The 19518-nt window shown below is 35.4% G+C and overlaps 1 protein-coding gene across 1 annotated transcript; it reads right to left on the bottom strand.

Moving 5' to 3' along the window:
* Positions 1-86: 86 nt before the first annotated feature.
* LOC123561877 (peroxisomal biogenesis factor 19-like) lies at positions 87-19483 on the bottom strand. The gene is made up of 7 exons (XM_045354557.2): positions 19262-19483; positions 17405-17475; positions 14226-14388; positions 12857-12942; positions 7791-7958; positions 5291-5467; positions 87-3606 (listed from the first exon to the last, which is right to left on the bottom strand). Exons 1-7 carry the CDS (start codon positions 19344-19346, stop codon positions 3487-3489), a joined length of 870 nt encoding a protein of 289 aa, XP_045210492.2. The 5' UTR covers positions 19347-19483; the 3' UTR covers positions 87-3486.
* Between the last annotated feature and the right edge of the window lie 35 nt (positions 19484-19518).

Genomic DNA, 19518 nt, shown 5'->3' with positions numbered 1-19518 from the left:
AGGCTAGTAAACATGTGCCTTACTATTGACCCATTATGACTGCATGTCTGCAAAGTTATCATGATTCAAAACTGAAAAGGCAAATATAATGTATCTATTTCGATTTTAATTCTTGATTTTACATAATATATTAAATAGTCTTAACAATCAAGACAAAAAATGGGTTACCTGTTTACAATCACAAGACATTACCATACAAATCAAAACACTCGCCATACAAATTAAAACACTCGTTCTATAATGATACAGGCATGTATTAATACTAGAAGTACAAGAATGTATAAAATATCACTGGAACTTACAATAGAAAAAAACATTTCATATCAATGACATTTATAATAATCCCATACTTGTAGAGTTGTGTATTGCAAAATAATTTACAAATGTAAATAATCTAATATCTGTCCCAACTTACACACTTCTATCACTTTTGTTTCAAACTACTGTTTTAAAAATCCCCAGGGAAAAAAGAAAGGTATTCTGTAAAGAAATTATGAATATCTAAAGATTTATTAATTCAGTATATTCACAATTTGATTTTTCTACACTGGAATGGTTCAGACCATATGCCGACTTCCCTGCATCAATGGTAAAGAATGACGCCATGTGCCCCTCTGACCTTTATTTGAGACATGGAGAGGCACCCGGGTAGAACCGCCAACTGTTTGTATTCAAGCTGAATGGCTTCCTCACATGATGACCTGAGCAGGGCTCAAACCAAGAGGTGAGAGGGAAGAGATTCACAGTCAGTGACTGTAATCACTTGGCCATACAGGTCCCATCATCATTCTGCTGATCAATTTTCCTTTGGGACAATTCTACTAGAAATTTCACTATCTTTCTTATATAAGCAACACACTTAGCCATTGATACATAATTAACCTTTAGCCTGCTAGCAGCAAGTGATTCTGCCTTTGCAACCAGTGCAGACCAAGATCAGCCTATACATCCGTATAAATAACTACAATGTATATGGTACATAAAACATAAGGTTTGATCCACTCAATCAAATGTGATAAGAACAAATGGTGCACAACAATGCAACTAAAATTTACACTATCAGAGAAATTAAAAAATTCAATTCCTTAAAAAATCACACTTTAGTCATGTCCATTCTGGAAATGGGAGATTTTATTTGATATCCCTAAAATATGGAATGAAACTAGCCAATATTTACCATGAATCTTTAAAGCAATGGTGAAGCTCCTGTTTTATTTGCCAAAAGATAATCTCCTCTTCTTTTTCAAATAGTATAGGTAATACTGTAGGAATAAACATATAGAGAGAGAAGGGAGGTAAATTTTGAACTTTGCTAAAAAGACTAGATCTGGTGTTAACATGTTTACAAAGTCTAAATTCAAACAAATAAGAACTGTAAACTGGTAAACAACTGTCTGAATCATACTGAGAGGCAGACAGATAGACCAGAAGTGAGATCCTTGCATTAATTGGATTTACATGGCACATTTGGTACATTATTGATATTTTATCATGATGCAGAGTATTGAAATTAAAACTGTGTTTTATTTAAATTAAACAATAGCAGGAAGAAGGATTTGGAAGGGCAGTAAGACTACCATATTTGAAAGTTTATGAAAATTAGGGGACTAAAACACCCATTAATGATAAGTACCTCTATGTCAAAAACATTATATCAACTAAATACTTTAACACTGAATAATTAAAACAATATATTACTTGCAACATGTTCACAATTTCTCTACAATTCAAACATTTAAGAAAAATAAAATTAAACGCCTTGTATAAAACAAATTACCCTGCCTATTTTTTCATCCAGTATATTTATTTCATTTGCTCCTCTTTAAGTTTTCAAATGTTCATTTTATAGAGCAGCTTCAATCATGCATAAACTATAGTAAAACACTGACCACCTGGAGTCGCATTGAGACAAGCAAAATGTTCAAGTTATCCTGGGTTCCAAGCGATCCGAACATTTTCTTATATTTGTTGGGTTTAACACTGCATTGACACGATAGGTCATATGGTGACTTTCTAGCTTTGATGGTGGAGGAAGACCCATGGTGCACTCCAGGCACTATTTCATCATGGATAGGCATCTGGGTAAAACCCCGACCTTCCATAAGCCAGCTGAATGGCTTCCTCACATGAAGAATTCAATTCCAAACCTACATTGGTATGGGGCAAGTGATTCAACATCAGTGACCTTAACCACTCTATCCAAAAATAGAAAATATTAGCCCAGCAACACAAGCACTGCTAGAGCCACCCCTGTCCTTGAGGGAACCGTTTCCCTTTCACTGTATACAAAATCTCCATCACACAATTATAACCTTTAAAGGTCACTGACAAACTGAGTCTGAAATTTGTATCTAGACAAACTCCCACCACTAATTTCTACAAAGGCAAGTCTGCCTTTGTTGATTTTAAACCTATACACAATTTTAACTAATACTACTGAATCTTAACCTCTACAGTAATATTTTTATTAAAAACATAATTCTTGTTTTCTAAATATTCCAATTTTAAATCAAAGGACAGTGTATGGTTGGGTCTGAAAAAAAAAGACAGGCAACACACAACAGACATTGCACAATGACAGACATGCTCTTTTAACCACATTTAAAAGGTTATGATAGAAATGCATGTCTATAACAGATCTGCATGCATCAGTTCTAACATTTATTTTTAATGCCTTTCACAAAAGTCTTTATGAAATAAACCTCAAGCGCGTATCAAAACAAGTAAGCAAGAAATGAAATCTATTAACATAAGCTGTACAATGTGATAGTTTTGGACAGGAGTAAAAAATTTCAACTCCTAACTTATTTCAGCTTAACAGGCCAGTGCTTAGTGACTCTTGTCTTGTAAAATATCACGCCAACATGAAACCTAGGTTCATTACACATCTATAAAAAAATCAAGTGTACACTAAAATACAACATTTTTTACAAGATACCATAGTTCCATTTATATCATACTGAAATGGAAGACCATTAATTCCGCTGTTTGGAAACCTACATAAATTTTAATTTAATTTTAATTTAATTAATACATTAGTTTTGTTAATAAAAATCATACCATTTGTTCATAAAAATCTCGACAAGGAAATACTAGAATGTTTGTTAAAGTTTTTCACAAAGTCCTAGGATTACGGCTTTCATTGTTTGAAAAAAAAAAAACCAGCAGTTTTTCATGATTAAGAAGTAAGAACTTACAAAAAAAGCTTTAAAAAAAATTGCACAGAGAATGCTTGCCAATATATACAAATAAGAATTGCTCATTCTATAGCAAAATAGTTTAAAGGCCATTATTGACAAATGGCTATCACATGACAACATGATTCCAAATGAACCAATCACAACAAAGATGGAAGGTCACATGATGCAACAAACTTCTGAAGTGTTACTCAAAATGAACCAATCACAAAAAAGATGGAAGGTCACATGATGCAACAAACATCTGAAGTCTAATTCATAATGAACCAATCACAATGAAGATGGGAGATCACATGACACAGCAAGCTTCTGATGTCCCAGGGAATTTTGGTACACCATTTGCATCAAAGTCCAAGCCGGGAGCCATATCACCAACAATATCCTTAGGTGGCTGACCAAGGTCCTGCATCTGAAAAGTATAAGGTCATGTTAGAATATTTAGCCTGGTTTTGATAAGCAATCTAAAAGGACTAATGACAATCTACGAAGATAAACTCAATGCTTTAAAAAAAATCATACAATATTTTCCTGCCAGTGATCCTATATAATTCTTTAGTCTGTAGTACTCTATACTTAATTAATCTTGGATCGTTTAGTCTGTAGTACTCCATACTGAATCAAACCTGATTGTGTTTCCTAGTGTAATATGCAACACTTCCCGCCTATTAAGTAATGAAACATGTATTCTAAGTTAAACATGAAAGGCGAGGAAACACAAAAACTTCCTTGAAAATCAAAAATCCTTCAAACAGTGGTAAATTTTAAACTTCCTGCCATCATAAATCTAATAAATAGTTCAAACTAAAAGTTTTAAACAGCACTGGGAGAACCCTCAAATGACTCATCATTTGTCCTTACTATATAAATGCCTTATTAAATGGAATGCAATTATAGGTCATATGGTGACTTTCCTGCTTTGATGGTGGACGAAAACCAAAGATGCCCCTCCGTTCATTATTTCATCACATGCAAGCACCTGGGTAGAACCACCAACTTTCCATTAAAGCTATGTGGATGGCTTCCTCACAAAAAGAATTCAACACCCCAAGTGAAGCTTGAACCAACATTGGTGAGGGGCAAGTGATTCAAGTCAACGACCCTAACCACTCAACCACGGATGGCTCCAGCATAAGGTCTTAAGTCTACAGAAATTCTATAAACCTTATATTTCTAAGGAAACAGGCAAATTTGATGAATTGGTATCCCCCGCCGAAAGGGTTTGTGGTGAGGAATGGCAAAAAAATATATCCGGCAAAAAGTTAAAAAGAAGGAATGGAATTTCTTTTTTCAGGGTGGGGATGGGTGGGCGGGGGTGACCGGGTGAGGGTACAATACTTCATATGTTGATTATAAATATTGATGGGGAAAAAAATGTTGGGGTGATGCATGATCGGGGTGGTGGGCATGACTGGGTGGAGTAGCGAGGTGGGGGAATGCTAAAACTGTTGATAAACATTCCTGGAAGGTTTGAAAAAAATTCAAAATAACAAGGCAAAGAAGAAATGGACGGGCATCATCAATGTATGTTGGTTCATATTTATTTCAAGTTTCATAAAATTCTTCCAACTAGTTACTTAGAAATGGCTGCGGACGTGGAATTTTCATCAAATCAAGGGCAATAACTCTAAGGAAAATTGACCAATTAAAAAAAAAAAGATGGGCATCATCGAAGTATGTTGGTTCATATTTATTTCAAGTTTCATGAAATTCTACCAGCTTGTTACTGAGAAATGGCTGCAGACGTGGATTTTTCATTAAATCAAGGGCATTAGCTCTAAGGAAAATTGACCAATTAAAAAAAAAACTTGACAGGCATCATCGCAGTATGTTGGCTCATGTTTATTTCAAGTTTTATGAAATTCTACCTGCTAGTTACTGAGAAATGGCTGCGGATGGACGGACGCACGGACAACGCCATTTCAATACCCCACCTCCAGATTTCATCGGCGAGGGATAATAAGTAATAACACATGTTTGCAAACAGCAGCCTTTGCTAAATAAAGTACAAAACATTAATACAGCACAAATCTGAATACAGAAAAATATCTGCATATAGTATAAAATGTAAATAAAGCATTGGGTACTGAACTTACTTTTTGCATCATATCCATAATTTTCTCAAATCGTTGCTTTTTAACTTCTTCTGAATCTGTTGAATTTTCAGTTTCAAATTCGGCCAAAATATCTTTGATTATCTCACTCTGTTTGGTATAGTTGGTATGCTCCTTGTCTGTGATTTTTCCTTTGTTTTCTGTTAACCAAGCTGGATACTGAAAAATTAAAATAGGAAATTAACTGCACAAATTATGAAATACCTAAATTGAAATTATTCACAAGTTAAAGACAGTATTTTTTTCAGTGCAGAGCTTGACAAATCCACTTATCCACTTGTAAATACACGAAGAAATCTGCTCCAGGCAATTGGAACTTGCTGTTCTACTTGTCCTGCAGAACTAGTGTGATTTTTTACCAAAAATATAATAAATTCAATTAAAATACATTTGTAGAGATGTGCAGAAACCAGACAGCCAAAAGATCTGTTGTTAGAAACTCTAAAATCCGTCTCTGGGCATTGTGATTGCATTAGCTAGACATTCAGTAGACCAGAATAAGATTCTGGTATGTACCGTTTTAAACAGACTCTAAAATAGATGCTGTCTGTAAAGTGAGTGAGTTGGGTTTAACGGCGAATCGACACGAAATGGTCATATATCGTCGAGCTCTCTGTAAAAGAAGAATAGCAGGACAAGTACAATCTGTAGAAAGACAAGTGAAAATTCTAGGCAGTACCGAGGGAATGATGGTCAGAAGGGGAAAATGCATCGTAACAACTAAAATTGGGGATAAATAGCTGCATGGTAATGAAAAATAGTTTTTGTCATAAAAATTACTTAAAAACTCATTGTCTTATGTTTTAAATGGTATGGCTTAAATATGTACTGATAATTTTGTTGGAAAAAGGCAAAGAAACAAAAAATTTGATGGAAATTGTTGTTAAAAAATGGGGAAAACCCATACCTTTTGGAGAAGGACCAAAATAAAACACTGGAAGTTATCATATTCTTCCAGCATTTTTGAAGTACATGTGTAAAATAAACACATTTAATTACAGCCTTTCAAGTGCTATCAAATACCCTATTAAAACCTCAATTTATATCAGAACTCTACTTAAGTGGAATAAAAACTTTACTTACGGGCATCAGAACTGAAATATCTAAACATAAATTAACAACTGTTGAACTTGGGTCACAAAAATGTACTTAAAACTAACTTTTACCTGCAGGCATGACTACAAAAAAAAACTCTTTTCATCCAAAAGTTGGCCTACAAATTCATGTGTGCACGCCCAACCAGTTATGTTCTTGAATTTATTAAACATGCCCGGCAACCTTTTTAGGGTAAACTATAAGAATCTTTCACTGCTTATGATAGCAGATGAAAATATCCAGCTGAAAGGTAACTGTTTAGACAGTAATGTGGCCCTGCCAAGTTACCACAAAAACAGCTAACCAAGAAATATCTCCATTTGCACCAATTTCTAATGATAACATTCTTATGACACCTATATTCCTCTGCCTTTGGCAGAGTATTACAAAACATAAATTCCAGTTACTATTAAGTTTTATTACTAATTGTAACATTATGTGAGCCGTGCCATGAGAAAATCAGCATAGTGGGTTTGCGACCAGCATGGATCCAGACCAGCCTGCGCATCCGCGCAGTCTGGTCAGGCTCCATGCTGTTCGCTTTTAAAGCCTATTGGAATCGAAGAAACTGTTAGCGAACAGCATGGATCCTGACCAGACTGCGCGGATGCGCAGGCTGGTCTGGATCCATGCTGGTCGCACACCCACTATGTTGGTTTTCTCATGGCACGGCTCATGTATTTTTCTGGTAATGTCTTTTTTTTTTATCAAAGTATTTGAATTTTATCCTCTTTTACATAAAAAGTAAAAATTAATACATGAATTTACTTCATAAATGTAGTTAATCATGTTGCCATTTACAGCACTGCAGGAGAGATATATTACACACACACAGGGTGAAAGACTGGAGTTTTCCAGCTCTGAGGAAAGGGAAAACTCTAGAAACTCCAGTCTGGTATGCAAGAATAAAATGTGTTTGTTGTACAGGGAGTGTTGCTCTGGGAAGGTTATTATCCTAAGAATTCTATCTTATGAGAGAGAGAGAAATATCCGCCTTTATTATATACTCATTTATAAATTTATACTCTGTTCAATTACATTGGAACCAGAAACGTTAAGATTTTTCCAAACTGATATTCAATTTTCATACGATCGGGTGTGTGACATCATTTGTGACATCAATTTAACAACAGTTCTTTCAATTTTACTCAGGCTGAAGAACAAATTTATACCACCTTTGCAATAAGTTTAAGTGTAGATGCGTGTGAAAAAAGTAAGATCTGCATCAAGAAATACGCAATCGTTCCTTCACAGAATAATATTGTACTCCTAAAGTTGCACAATTTCCACAGTAGAACTTGTGCATATTCCTGAATACAAATCAAACCTATAATTAATGAGCGTTGCTTGCTCTTCAAAGAAGGTGTAAAGAGAGCTAATTCTGTACCTTTTCTGATATTTCTTTCAATGACGGATAGAGAACATCCTTTGACAACAAAGTTTTCATCATATTCTGCATCATTGGCATAAACCCATCATCCTGGCCGCCCGCCTCCAAGCCCATTCCAGAAAACATTTTCATCATTTCATCATCCATGCCCGCAGCTCCATGATCCTATGTATCACAATACAACTTGAAAATTTATTCAAAGGAAAGCCAAAGATTAGCAATCATACCAACAATGGCTATATACATGTGTTAGAAGAACCTTATAAGTAATAAAACAACTTTAAGTGTGGCAGTAGTACAAAACACTCTAGGAGGTGAAATAATGAACATGTATCCCTTGTTATACTCATTAAACAAATCCAGTCTAATTTTCCACCAAAAGATTTTCTTAAATCAGTCGTAAAACCCGATCCGTGAAAAATATTGTTTTTCAGCTGGTATTGGGTGGCAAACGTAATGCAACAAATAAACACAATGTTGTGCAAGTCCCATTTATGGCTTTGGCCCAGAACTTTTTTACAAATTCTCATTTTTCAAATTTGTTTTGTTTGGCTTTAAGTCATATCAACCAGTTAAGGTTATGTGGAAACGTTCCAGCTTTAGTGGCGGAGGAAGACCAAAGATACCTGTATGGCATTATTTTTGGCACGAGCTGGTCCGCAGTAGAACTACCAACCTTCCACAAGTCAGCTGGATGCCTTTCATACACGATTTCCCAAACAAGATTTAAACACACACAGGTGAACACAATGTTGTGTAAGGCTTTAAGCACTGGTATTCGGCAATAGGGGTAAAATGGCCTCAAAGGGCAGGGTGTGGTCATGACAGTTTGTTTAAACAAGAGCTCGTCGAACACGAAATGCCCCCCTTGATGCATTCAGTAATTGCACAAGGAACAAAAATTATTTGCTCACTGTAAACAAAAGTTCTACTGTTCTGGTTCAATGTGACATTGACCTTTGACCTATTGACCTCAAAATCAACAGGGGTCATCTGCTGGTCATGATCAACCTCCCTAGTGATCCTAGGCCCAAGCGTTCTCAAGGTATCGTCCGGAAAGGGTTTAACTGTTCTGGGTCAATGCAGTGCTCGCGCTGCCAATCGACATTATCGCCAAATGGCGATTATTTTATTCAAAAGTCGATAAAAACGCAATTTTTGGCGATAGAAAATGGCGATTAATTAATAAAAATGCTACAAAAAATATTGCAAAAAAATCGTTCATAAACAGCTGGAACATACATAGTTTTATCGACAAAAACGTGCGAAGTCGGTAGCAGGAAGTGTATTTGCCCAGAGGCATAATTACCACCTCTAAACGGTGACTTTGACACGCTTAATTGAACACAGTCTGCTGTTTATTAAATCGCCAGTAATTATCGGCAATTAGTGTGACACCTTGTGTCAGTTTTGTTGTTCACAGTTTGATCTCGGCTGGAGATAACACTCGATCTTTAATTAGTATCATAATAATATATATTATTTTTTATATTGCTTTCATCAAAATAATATTAAATTTATCTGAAATTAAAATTGTTAAAGAAAAACACTCGCTCTTTTACGGTATGTAACGGCAATTTTAGATTTTAGCATATACAGTAAGCGCTGAGAGTAGTTTCCCTTTACAGAAATGGCGAAATCGCAAATAAACTTATGGAATAAGGTCAGTAATTCGGTCGAAAATGTGCTTCCGTGGTGTAGTCGAAAGAAGTCCATAATAAATAGATCCTAATTTTCCCATTTTTTGCGCAAATTCGTGTAGAACGAGTGCTTTAATCACCGTTTCTCACTACTAGAAGACATTCTGCATGAAATGAGATGGTTTTCATGTTCATACACCCCACATGGCAAGTTTTGCAGATCGAAACCGGAAGTAGGTGTTTATTGCGCGGACGAGAGTAAATATGCGCCATTTTTAGGGTAGCAGACCACAACTTACTGGCATTTCACTAGGAACTATATAACCCCTTATTTTCTTTTCATTTTTTCGTTAATTTGTGATAGAACTTTCATGAAAAATAGATGTAGGAAAAAGTGATGTTCTTTAAAGATACGTAAAGACGATATGAAGTTGTCGTTTTTTATATGAAACAAAGAAGGATTTGAATTACTGACCTTTAACCTATAAGAGCTGAAATAAGACTTTCTCGAAACACATCGCAATTAGTCTTAATAGTCATAGATCGGTTGTTTATGATATAAAAGGGTGTTTTCAATGCAAAATAATAGTGAAATTTGAAAATTTTTGAATTTTGACCATATTTTGAGAAGATGCGCCTATTCAGCAGCGATTTCTGGGATTAAAAAGCCAGTATTTTGTCTCCAGAATGTCAGAAAATGCAAAAAATGCATCCTTTTGGGTCTTATTCATGACGGAATGAATGATATTTCAGAATCCAAGTGAAAAATAATGCAAACGAGTGAAACTTTTACCAAAATATACAATAAAAGGGCCATAGGGCCAAAATTTAGCCCAGTAAATTGGTAGGGGGTGGCTTCTATTAAATGTCTATATTTCTCTAAAATCTCGAAATTTCACAATGAAACTTGGCAATATGTTTGGTATTACATCTTTCTTGAAAATAGAAATGAAAATTATGTGATATTTGAAAAGAAACATTTCTTATAGGAATAAGGTCAGTAATTCGGTCGAAAATGTGCTTCCGTGGTGTAGTCGAAGAAGTCCATAATAAATACTAATTCATTTGCCAATTCGTGAGACGATGCTTAATCGTTTCCCACTATAGAATTCTGCTGAAATGAGACGGTTTTCATGTTCATCACCCATGGCAAGTTTTGCGTCGAACGATAGGTTATGCGCGCAGATAATATGCGCTTTTAGGGTAGCAGACCACAACTGACTGGCATTTCACTAGGAACTACATAACCCCCTATTTTCTTTTCATTTTTTCGTTAATTTGTGATAGAACTTTCATGAAAAATAGGTGTAGGAAAAAGTGATGTTCTTTAAAGATACGTAAAGACGATATGTAGTTGTCGTTTTTTATATGAAACAAAGAAGGATTTGAATTACTGACCTTTAACCTTATTTACAAGTTGGAAAATCGTCTATACTGGTATTGATGATAAACCCGAACGGAAGATGAGGTTTTTTACCTGTAACTTTTTTATTTTATTTCTGCAAATTGTAATCAATGGTTGGTATCAAAATAAAGCTTAACCTTTACTGAAAACTTTACATGATTCAAATTTATATTTAGTAAGCAAACTCACACAAAGTGAGGCCCTGAAAGGGGTATGTTAAAAGGGGACTGTATGAACGTTGACTGATGATTAATTCGAACACTTTGTCATTTACAAAATTTTCTTGGTATTATTATACTGAAACTTTCCCAAAAAAGCTGCAACAGTCATTCCTGATCAAGTAATGAAAAGTTACCAAATGTCAGGCCTTCATGTTTTGACAGTGAGCATGCGCAAAAAACACCCTCTTCCCCAGTAATTTTGGATAAATATTTTTTAAACAAATTTACGTAAGTCATTTATTTATACAGAATATTTACCAATTTTGTTTTTGTTTACACCAGTTGGTGTTGTAAGTGGAAACTATAAGATGGCGTGTTCAATTTTATAAATAACTGATTGCAATTGAATATTTCCAAGGTGTTCGACTTTATCATCTGTCCAGGTTTATCATCAGTACCAGTACCCGTGAATACTAGCATTCACGACTCAAGGTTGGTCCGGGATTCCGGGTGGTCATAATCTGCATCATTTTCAGTAGGGTTCAATGGTAATGTTCATGATACGGATATTCGTATGCAATTATGTGAAAATGTATTCCAATTTCAAGCAATAGCTTTGATAGTTAGAAAAATACAAACAAAAATAACCAAGAATCTATATTTTAATACAAAACCATAAATCTTGCAAGATATATGTTTTTTGCTATACAAGAGTAACAGAATAATGATTGAAAAAAGGTTTAATTCCAATGACAAAAAATAGAATTAACATAGTTTTATAAATACCCTTGTTATTAACTTGATTTTTAATTGAAATGCGATAAAGCGCGACGCGAATAACGCGCACGCCAAGTTTGTCTATTAATTTTTTCCCTGAAAAAAAAGTGGCTATTAATTTATAATGTGTCCTTGACCTTCAGCCTACAGACCTCAAAATCTATACGGTGTCATCTGCAGATCATGACCAACCTCCCTATCAAGTTTTATGATCCTAGGCCCAAACGTTCTCAAGTTATTGTCTTGAAACAGTCGAACTTAAAATCAATAGGGGTCATCTGCTGATCATGATGAACCTCTCTATCATCTTTCATGATCCTTGGCCCAAGCGTTCTCAATTTATCGTCCAGAAACCGTTTAACTGTTCCTGGCCAATCTGACCTTGAACTTTGACCAAATGACCTCAAAATCAATAGGGGTCATCTGCTGGTCATGATCAATCTCCCTATCAATTTTCCTGATCCTAGGCCCAAGCATTCTTGAGTTATCGCCCGGAAACCGTTTTAATGTTCCTAGTCACTGTGACCTTGACCTTTGACCTACAGACCTCAAAATTAATAGGGGTCATCTGCTGGTCATGACCAACCTCCCTATCAACTTTCAATGATCCTAAGCCCATGTGTTCTTGAGTTATCATCCGGAAACCATTTAACTGTTCAGGGTCACTGTGACCTTGACCTTTGACATACAGATCTCAAAATCAATAGGGGTCATCTGCAGGTGATGACCGACCTTCCTATCAACTTTCATGATCCTAGGCCCAAGCGTTCTTGAGTTATCATCCAGAAACGAATTGGTCTACATACAGACCGACCGACAGACAGACAGACCGACCGACCGACATCTGCAAAACAATATACCCCTCCTTCTTCGAAGGGGGGGCATAATAAAGTTATTATCATTATTATTATTGTTGTTGTTGTTATTATTGTTATTATATACTAATATATATTATGTACAATGCCACTGAATATGTCATAGTATAGAAATAGGCGTTTAATCAAATTATTCAGTTTCAGGTGAAGGGGAACTGACGTCAAGTCAGCAACCACAGAGGCCCCTGTGTTTCAGGTTACTTACCTGTAATCCTTCTGTATTTTGTGCAAGACTGTTCAGTGTCTGCTTGAGTGTTTCACCAAATTCTTTCTGTCCTTCTGCAGTATCACCTGTTCAACAAAAAAAAAACAACAAGTATTATAAACAATGAATTCTACTTGTCATTGGGTATTCTATTCTCATTAATCGCACAGATCTCCACTGTAGACAGATTCAAATATTGGCAAGCTATATTTCACCTTTCATACATACGGACCAAATTTATGTGAAACTATATACCACACTTTCTCAACTCAAAACCGATACCTAAAAAATTGGGGGGGAGAGGGTTGTAGACTTCAGTTGGTAATGTATATCATGTCTTTTTTTTGTTGTTGTTAAGATGGCAATATTATGGCTGTAGTGAAAACACCTGTATACTACAGTCAAACCCATATTAAGCAGCCAGTCAAGACAGCGGCACAATCTTTTGTTGCTTAAGACAATCTGATATTATAACAAAAAGTCAACTAGCAAAGTAAACTGACTGGCTGCTTAAGGCAAGTGGCTGCTTAAAAGTTTATACTAATTTTTATTTGATCTGTTGTGATGAAAACTTTTAGCTTATTTGAACCTCTCTGCTTCCTAGAAAAACCAGTACTGGCATCACATGAGAAGGTGTGGTGGTAACCCCAGTGAGGCTCGAATCACATGAGTTTCGGGTTGAGGGGCCGACACCTTGACTAGACCACCACTCCCCTTAAGGCAGAGGCTGCCCCCACTGCTTAATACAGGTGGCCACTAAGTTTTGTTCAACTGTCAATATATTTTCAACACAGTTATGTTTAAATCTGTTTAAGTTATTTCAGCTGGAATGTAGACAGTGATTTTATCCTGCTGCTTAAATGTACGGGAGATCTTTTTTCTCCATTTAAAACGGAAAACTGCCGTATGACCTAAGCTATAACTGTTAATCAAAAAGCAACAAAAGCACTTATTCATATACTGTGAAATCATTAATATTCGTGGGGGACTATTTTTCGTGGATTTTGTGGTCAAGTCAATCCACGAAATTAAACCCAATGAACAAGTAAATTTCCCATCCATTTAATGTTTAAAAATTGAAATTCTCGAATTTATATCTCCAGGAAATTGCCGTTTTGACCAAAACCACTAAATTTCATGCCCACGAAATTAAATGACTTTACAGAATAAAATTAATATCTGACACATATTCGGATATAACTAAAATTATTTAATAAAGACAGTTAAATATTAAATGTCAACTTTTGAATCGATCCAAAAGAATAAATAAAATTTAAACTCATTTCATGAACTCCATGTATATACGACAGTTGTGGCTTACTACACATAATGTCAGCCACTCACCCAGGTGAAGATTCCAACCACTCACCTGCACACCCTGCAGCATCTGCTAATTTTTCAATCTGTTGCATCATTGCAGGATCATCTGCTAAGAATGTCTTCATGGCATCCTCAAACTCCTTCGACAGCTCATCAGAAAACTGTTCCGCAAATGCATCTGAGATAGGGTCTCCACCACTGGACAAAGTTTCCTGAAATACAGTTTCAACTACAGTACTGTAAAATCATTAATATTCGTCGAGGTCTAACTTTTGTGGATTTCATGGATTATTTCCTGGATGCATCAATCCACAGAATTAAAAATCTAAATGAATAAAATATTCCCATTCATTTTATCTCAAACATACGAAATCCAAGAAATCACACCCTCATGTAATACTAGTAGCCGATCTGGTCAAAACAACAAAACTTCAAGCCTACAAAATTAAATGATATCACAGGACATGTATGTATTTTCCATCTCAATCTCAGTTAATGAGGATTACAGTGTTACCACACTTCTTAGATTCTTACACAGCCTTTTTATCCCAATTTCTCTATTACAAGCAGCCAATTATCATAAATGTTGTTCAATCGACTGGTAAATTAAAAATTTCAGTCAATTACAACCCAAACCATATGTCGTATCAGGATAAAAAAAAAACTTGACTAAGACTTTGATTGTTTAGCATTTCCTAACATTAAAAGTTTATGGTTTGATCCACATTTTTCATAACATGGGTTTTCCTTGATTTCTCTTGAAATAAAACACCACAACATTCATATTATATATCATTCTAAGGAACTCCAAGTTGGTGATGTACTTTCCATTATAAGTTTGGACATCAACATTTTCTGTTTCGATTTTTGAAATAATCAGTTGATAGATTGCTATAAAACTTTCAGTTTATTTTAGTTAGCATAAAGCAACATTTTGTAAAATAATTCATAAATTTTTATACATTGGCAATTATACTCTGGGAAAAATAAATACATTTTTGGCCATAAAACTGACATTAGGAAAGATTTCTTTAAAACTGAAAAAGTTCCTAATTCCATCAAAAGAGACTTTTAAAATGTTTGGTTCTTGCAAGATAAAACTGAAATTACAGAAGGTTGGTTGTTCTACCCAGGTGCCCACTCATAATAAAATAATTCACAGCGGAGCACCTGGGGCCTTCCACCACCATCAAAAGCTAGAAAGATGCCATATGGCCTATAACTTCTGGGTGTGATGTTAAACCCAATGAAACAAGAGGACCATGATGGTCCTGAATCGCTCACCTCTTCCCACATGACCCAGTTTTGAGTATGACGTCGTTTTTTCTATTATTTGACATAGTGACCTAGTTTTTGAGCTCCTGTGACCCAGTTTTGAACCTGACCTAAATATTATCAAGATAAAAATTCTGACCAATTTTCATGAAGATCCATTGAAAAATATGGTCTCTAGAGAGGTCACAAGGTTTTTCTATTATTTGACCTATTGACCTAGTTTTCTAAGATACGTGACCCTGTTTTGAAATTTACCTAGATATCATCAAGGTGAACATTCTCACTAATTTTCATGAAGATCTCATGAAAAATATGGCCTCTAGAGAGGTCACAAGGTTTTTCTATTTTTATACCTACTGATCTAGTTTTTGACCGCACGTGACCCAGTTTCGAAACTGACCTAGATATCAACAATGTGAACATTCAGATCAATTTTCATGAAGGTCCATTGAAAAATATGGCCTCTAGAGAGGTCAAAAGATTTTAATAATTTTAGACCTACTGACCTAGTTTTTGACCGCAGTTGACCCAGTTTCAAACTTGACCTAGATATCATCAAGATGAACACTCAGACCAACTTTCATACAGATCCCATAAAAAGTATGGCCTCTAGAGAGTTCACAAGGTTTTTCTGTTTTTAGACCTACTGGACTAGTTTTTGACTGCACATGACCCTGTTTCGAACTTGATCTAGATATCATCAAGATGAACATTCAGACAAATTTTCATACAGATCCCATGAAAAATATGGCCTTTAGAGAGGTCACAAGGTTTTTCTCTTATTTGACCTACTGACCTAGTTTTTGATGGCACGTGACCCACTTTCGAACTTGACCTAGATATCATCAAGATGATCATTCAGACCAACTTTCATGAAGATCCATTGAAAAATAAGGCCTCTAGAGAGGTCACAAGATTTTTCTATTATTTGACCTACTGACCTAGTTTTTGAAGGCATGTGACCCACTTTCAAATCTGACCTAGATATCATCAAGGTGAACATTCTCACCAATTTTCATGAAGATCTCATGAAATATATGGCCTCTAGAGAGGTCACAAGGTTTTTCTATTTTTAGACATACTGACCTGGTTTTTGACCGCACGTGACCCAGTTTCGAACTTGACCTAGATATCATCAAGATGAACATTCAGACCAACTTTCATACAGATCCCATGAAAAATATGGCCTTTAGAAAGGTCACAAGGTTTTTCTATTATTTGACCTACTGACCTAGTTTTTGACGGCATGTGACCCAGTTTCGAACTTGACCTAGATATCATCAAGACGAACGTTCTGACCAATTTTCATGAAGATCTTATGAAATATATGGCCTCTAGTGAGGTCACAAGGTTTTTCTATTTTTAGACCTACTGACCTAGTTTTTGATGGCACATGACCCAGCTTCGAACTTGACCTAGTTATCATCAAGGTGAACATTCTGACCAATTTTCATGAAGATCTTGTGAAATATATGGCCTCTAGAGAGGTCAGAAGGTTTTTCTACTTTTAGACCTACTGACCTAGTTTTTAACTGCACATGACCCTGTTTTGAACTTGACCTAGATATCATCAAGATGAACATTCAAACCAATTTTCATGAAGATCCCATCAAAAATATGGCCTTTAGAGAGGTCACAAGGTTTTTCTATTATTTGACCTACTGACCTAGTTTTTGATGGCACGTGACCCACTTTCGAACTTTACCTAGATATCATCAAGATGAACATTCATACCAACTTTCATGAAGATCCATTGAAAAATAAGGCCTCTAGAGTGGTCACAAGCAAAAGTTTACGGACGCATGCATGGACGCACGACGGACACCGCGCGATCACAAAAGCTCACCTTGTCACTTTGTGACAGGTGAGCTGAAAATAACAAAAACAACTGAAATTCACAAAAAAACACACATTATGGAATTGGTGAAGCAAATAGTACATGCCATTGCCTACCTTTGGTTTGCCACCTTCTGCCCCAGCTGTCTGTTTTCCTACACCTGGTTTGTCAAAATCTTCCAGGGCATCTGTGAAAAATAAATATAAACCAAGTCTTTAGAATAAAACTAAAGAAAAATATTTTAAATAAAACAAGATCTGTCACTATTGGTGACAAATGCCCCCGAAACGTGCCCAAGAATGCTACAGTAACTGTTGTCTGTCAAATTGTGACCTTGACCTTGACCCAAGAGATCCGGGTCATTGATAAGACACAACATTTGTGCAAACTTATTTCAAAATCCCTCAATGTGCCAAAAAGATATGGACCGGACATGAAAAAAATCACACATCATTTTGTGACCTTGAGCTTGACCTGAGAGATCCGGGTCATAAGCACGACACACCTTCTCAATATGGTTAACATTTGTGTCAAATTATTTTCAAATCCCCCTATGAATGTTGAAGTTACAGCCTGGACAAGAATTTACATGGATGTGTGCACACACACAAGGACGGACAGTGCGATTTTAATATGCCTGCTTTCGTGGGCATCAGAAAGAAAAATTCTTAAAGATGCTTAATTTTCACAGTGTTCAGGTTCAACTTTTTTCTTTCATTGCAATTAATATGGGAATGTTATTTATCAATAGCCTGTGTATATTACTGTTTAGTGTTAGGGGTTTTCTAGGAGTACAGGCCTGCATCTCCTTTTTCTGGAGATTTAGGATGATTTACATCTTAAATTTTGTTGAAAATGAAATAACAAATAAGACTTAACCAATGTCTGCTTAAAACTTGGTTCTAAATGGTTTACAGATACCAGTGTTAACCCGATTGTTTACCTTTTCTTTCAAAACCTAAATAACGGCTACCAAATGTGTGGAAAAAATAAATTCCCTGAGGGTTAATTATCATTAAAAATAGGTTTTTTTTCACAACATAATTTAACATTATTTTGTTTAATCTATATATCTTTTATTCCGCCAGTTCGAATCCTCATGATTTATTTGGTGTTCCTCGGTTATTTATGTTTCGAAAGAAAATGTAACAAATCGGGTGAAAGTTGGTATCTGTAAACTATTTAGATCCAAGTTTAAGGTGAATACTGATGAATGCTTATTTGTCATTTCCTTTTTTTACAAAATTTGAAATGTAAATTACCCTTAATCGCTAGAAAAATGGAGGTCCGTACCCCTAGAAAACCCCTAACAGGCTTGTCTAGAGGTACAGATTTGTACCTCTAGAATCAGATTCTAGAGGTATGGATCCATACCCCTAGCCACTTCCTTTTTACTTTTTGTTGCTTTGAGAGTAAATGATAAATTTTTAGGAAGATGTTGCATGATCGAGACCAGTGCTCAGTTTATTCCAAATGGCTGACAGAAGTTGAGGGTGTGGACATAGATCTATACATAGAACTCCGGATTTGGCTACCCCTCAAATAACAGTATGTATTTTGTGGTTTATGTCGGTCAAAAGCTATACATAGCTTATGTTTATAATGTTATTTTATCTACCGACAATAAATAAATATTGACTTGACTTGACCCCACTCGGGCCTGTCAAACAGCAGCATGTCAATACAGGCGATCAGCTGTTTAGATGGAGTACGACTAGCAAGAAATTGAATTTTCAACCTCAGTTTAATGATAAACCTTCCATTCATGTGGGATTTAAATGGTTTTCTCTTCAGTAAGTCATTGATGAAGAACACAATTATCAAGGGTTGCAGGTTATAATCTAGGTCTAAAATCCAACACTCGCGAAAATATGTTAAAAATTACACATTTGAAAACGACAGTTGACCTAATGACTTAAGTTTGAAACTTTAACAATAAAAAGTGAAATAATTTTAAAGCTCATCATGCTCACCATCCAATAACTCATTTAATTCCTTGTCAATTTCACCGTCATTGTTTGAACTTGGTGACTTTTGATTTTCACTGGGCGCAGCCATTTTTATTTCCTTTATTTATCTTTTGCTTGCATCATCGAAAAAAAATATGTTAGAACTTCCTACTCATAATTTCATATTATATTCAAACATGAGATGACAATGATATACTGAGCGTCTGACAAAAAGTGTGTCATAAAAATGAAAAATATTTTAATTACTTTAGCACTTTGTA

This window comes from Mercenaria mercenaria, chromosome 10, assembly GCF_021730395.1.
Source record: "Mercenaria mercenaria strain notata chromosome 10, MADL_Memer_1, whole genome shotgun sequence".
Taxonomy (NCBI): domain Eukaryota; kingdom Metazoa; phylum Mollusca; class Bivalvia; order Venerida; family Veneridae; genus Mercenaria; species Mercenaria mercenaria.
Note: the sequence above shows the minus strand (reverse complement) of the source record. Positions and strands in the feature narration are given on the sequence as shown.

What these genes read in the sequence shown, in the direction of transcription:
- LOC123561877 (XM_045354557.2), bottom strand. Translation starts at nt 19,346, where the DNA reads ATGGCTGCGCCCAGTGAAAATCAAAAGTCACCAAGTTCAAACAATGAC. An exon ending in CAGAAGGTGGCAAACCAAAG is followed by an intron (nt 14,389 to 17,404) that starts GTAGGCAATGGC and finishes ACTGTATTTCAG; the next exon opens with GAAACTTTGTCCAGTGGTGG. An exon ending in AAAATACAGAAGGATTACAG is followed by an intron (nt 7,959 to 12,856) that starts GTAAGTAACCTG and finishes TGTGATACATAG; the next exon opens with GATCATGGAGCTGCGGGCAT.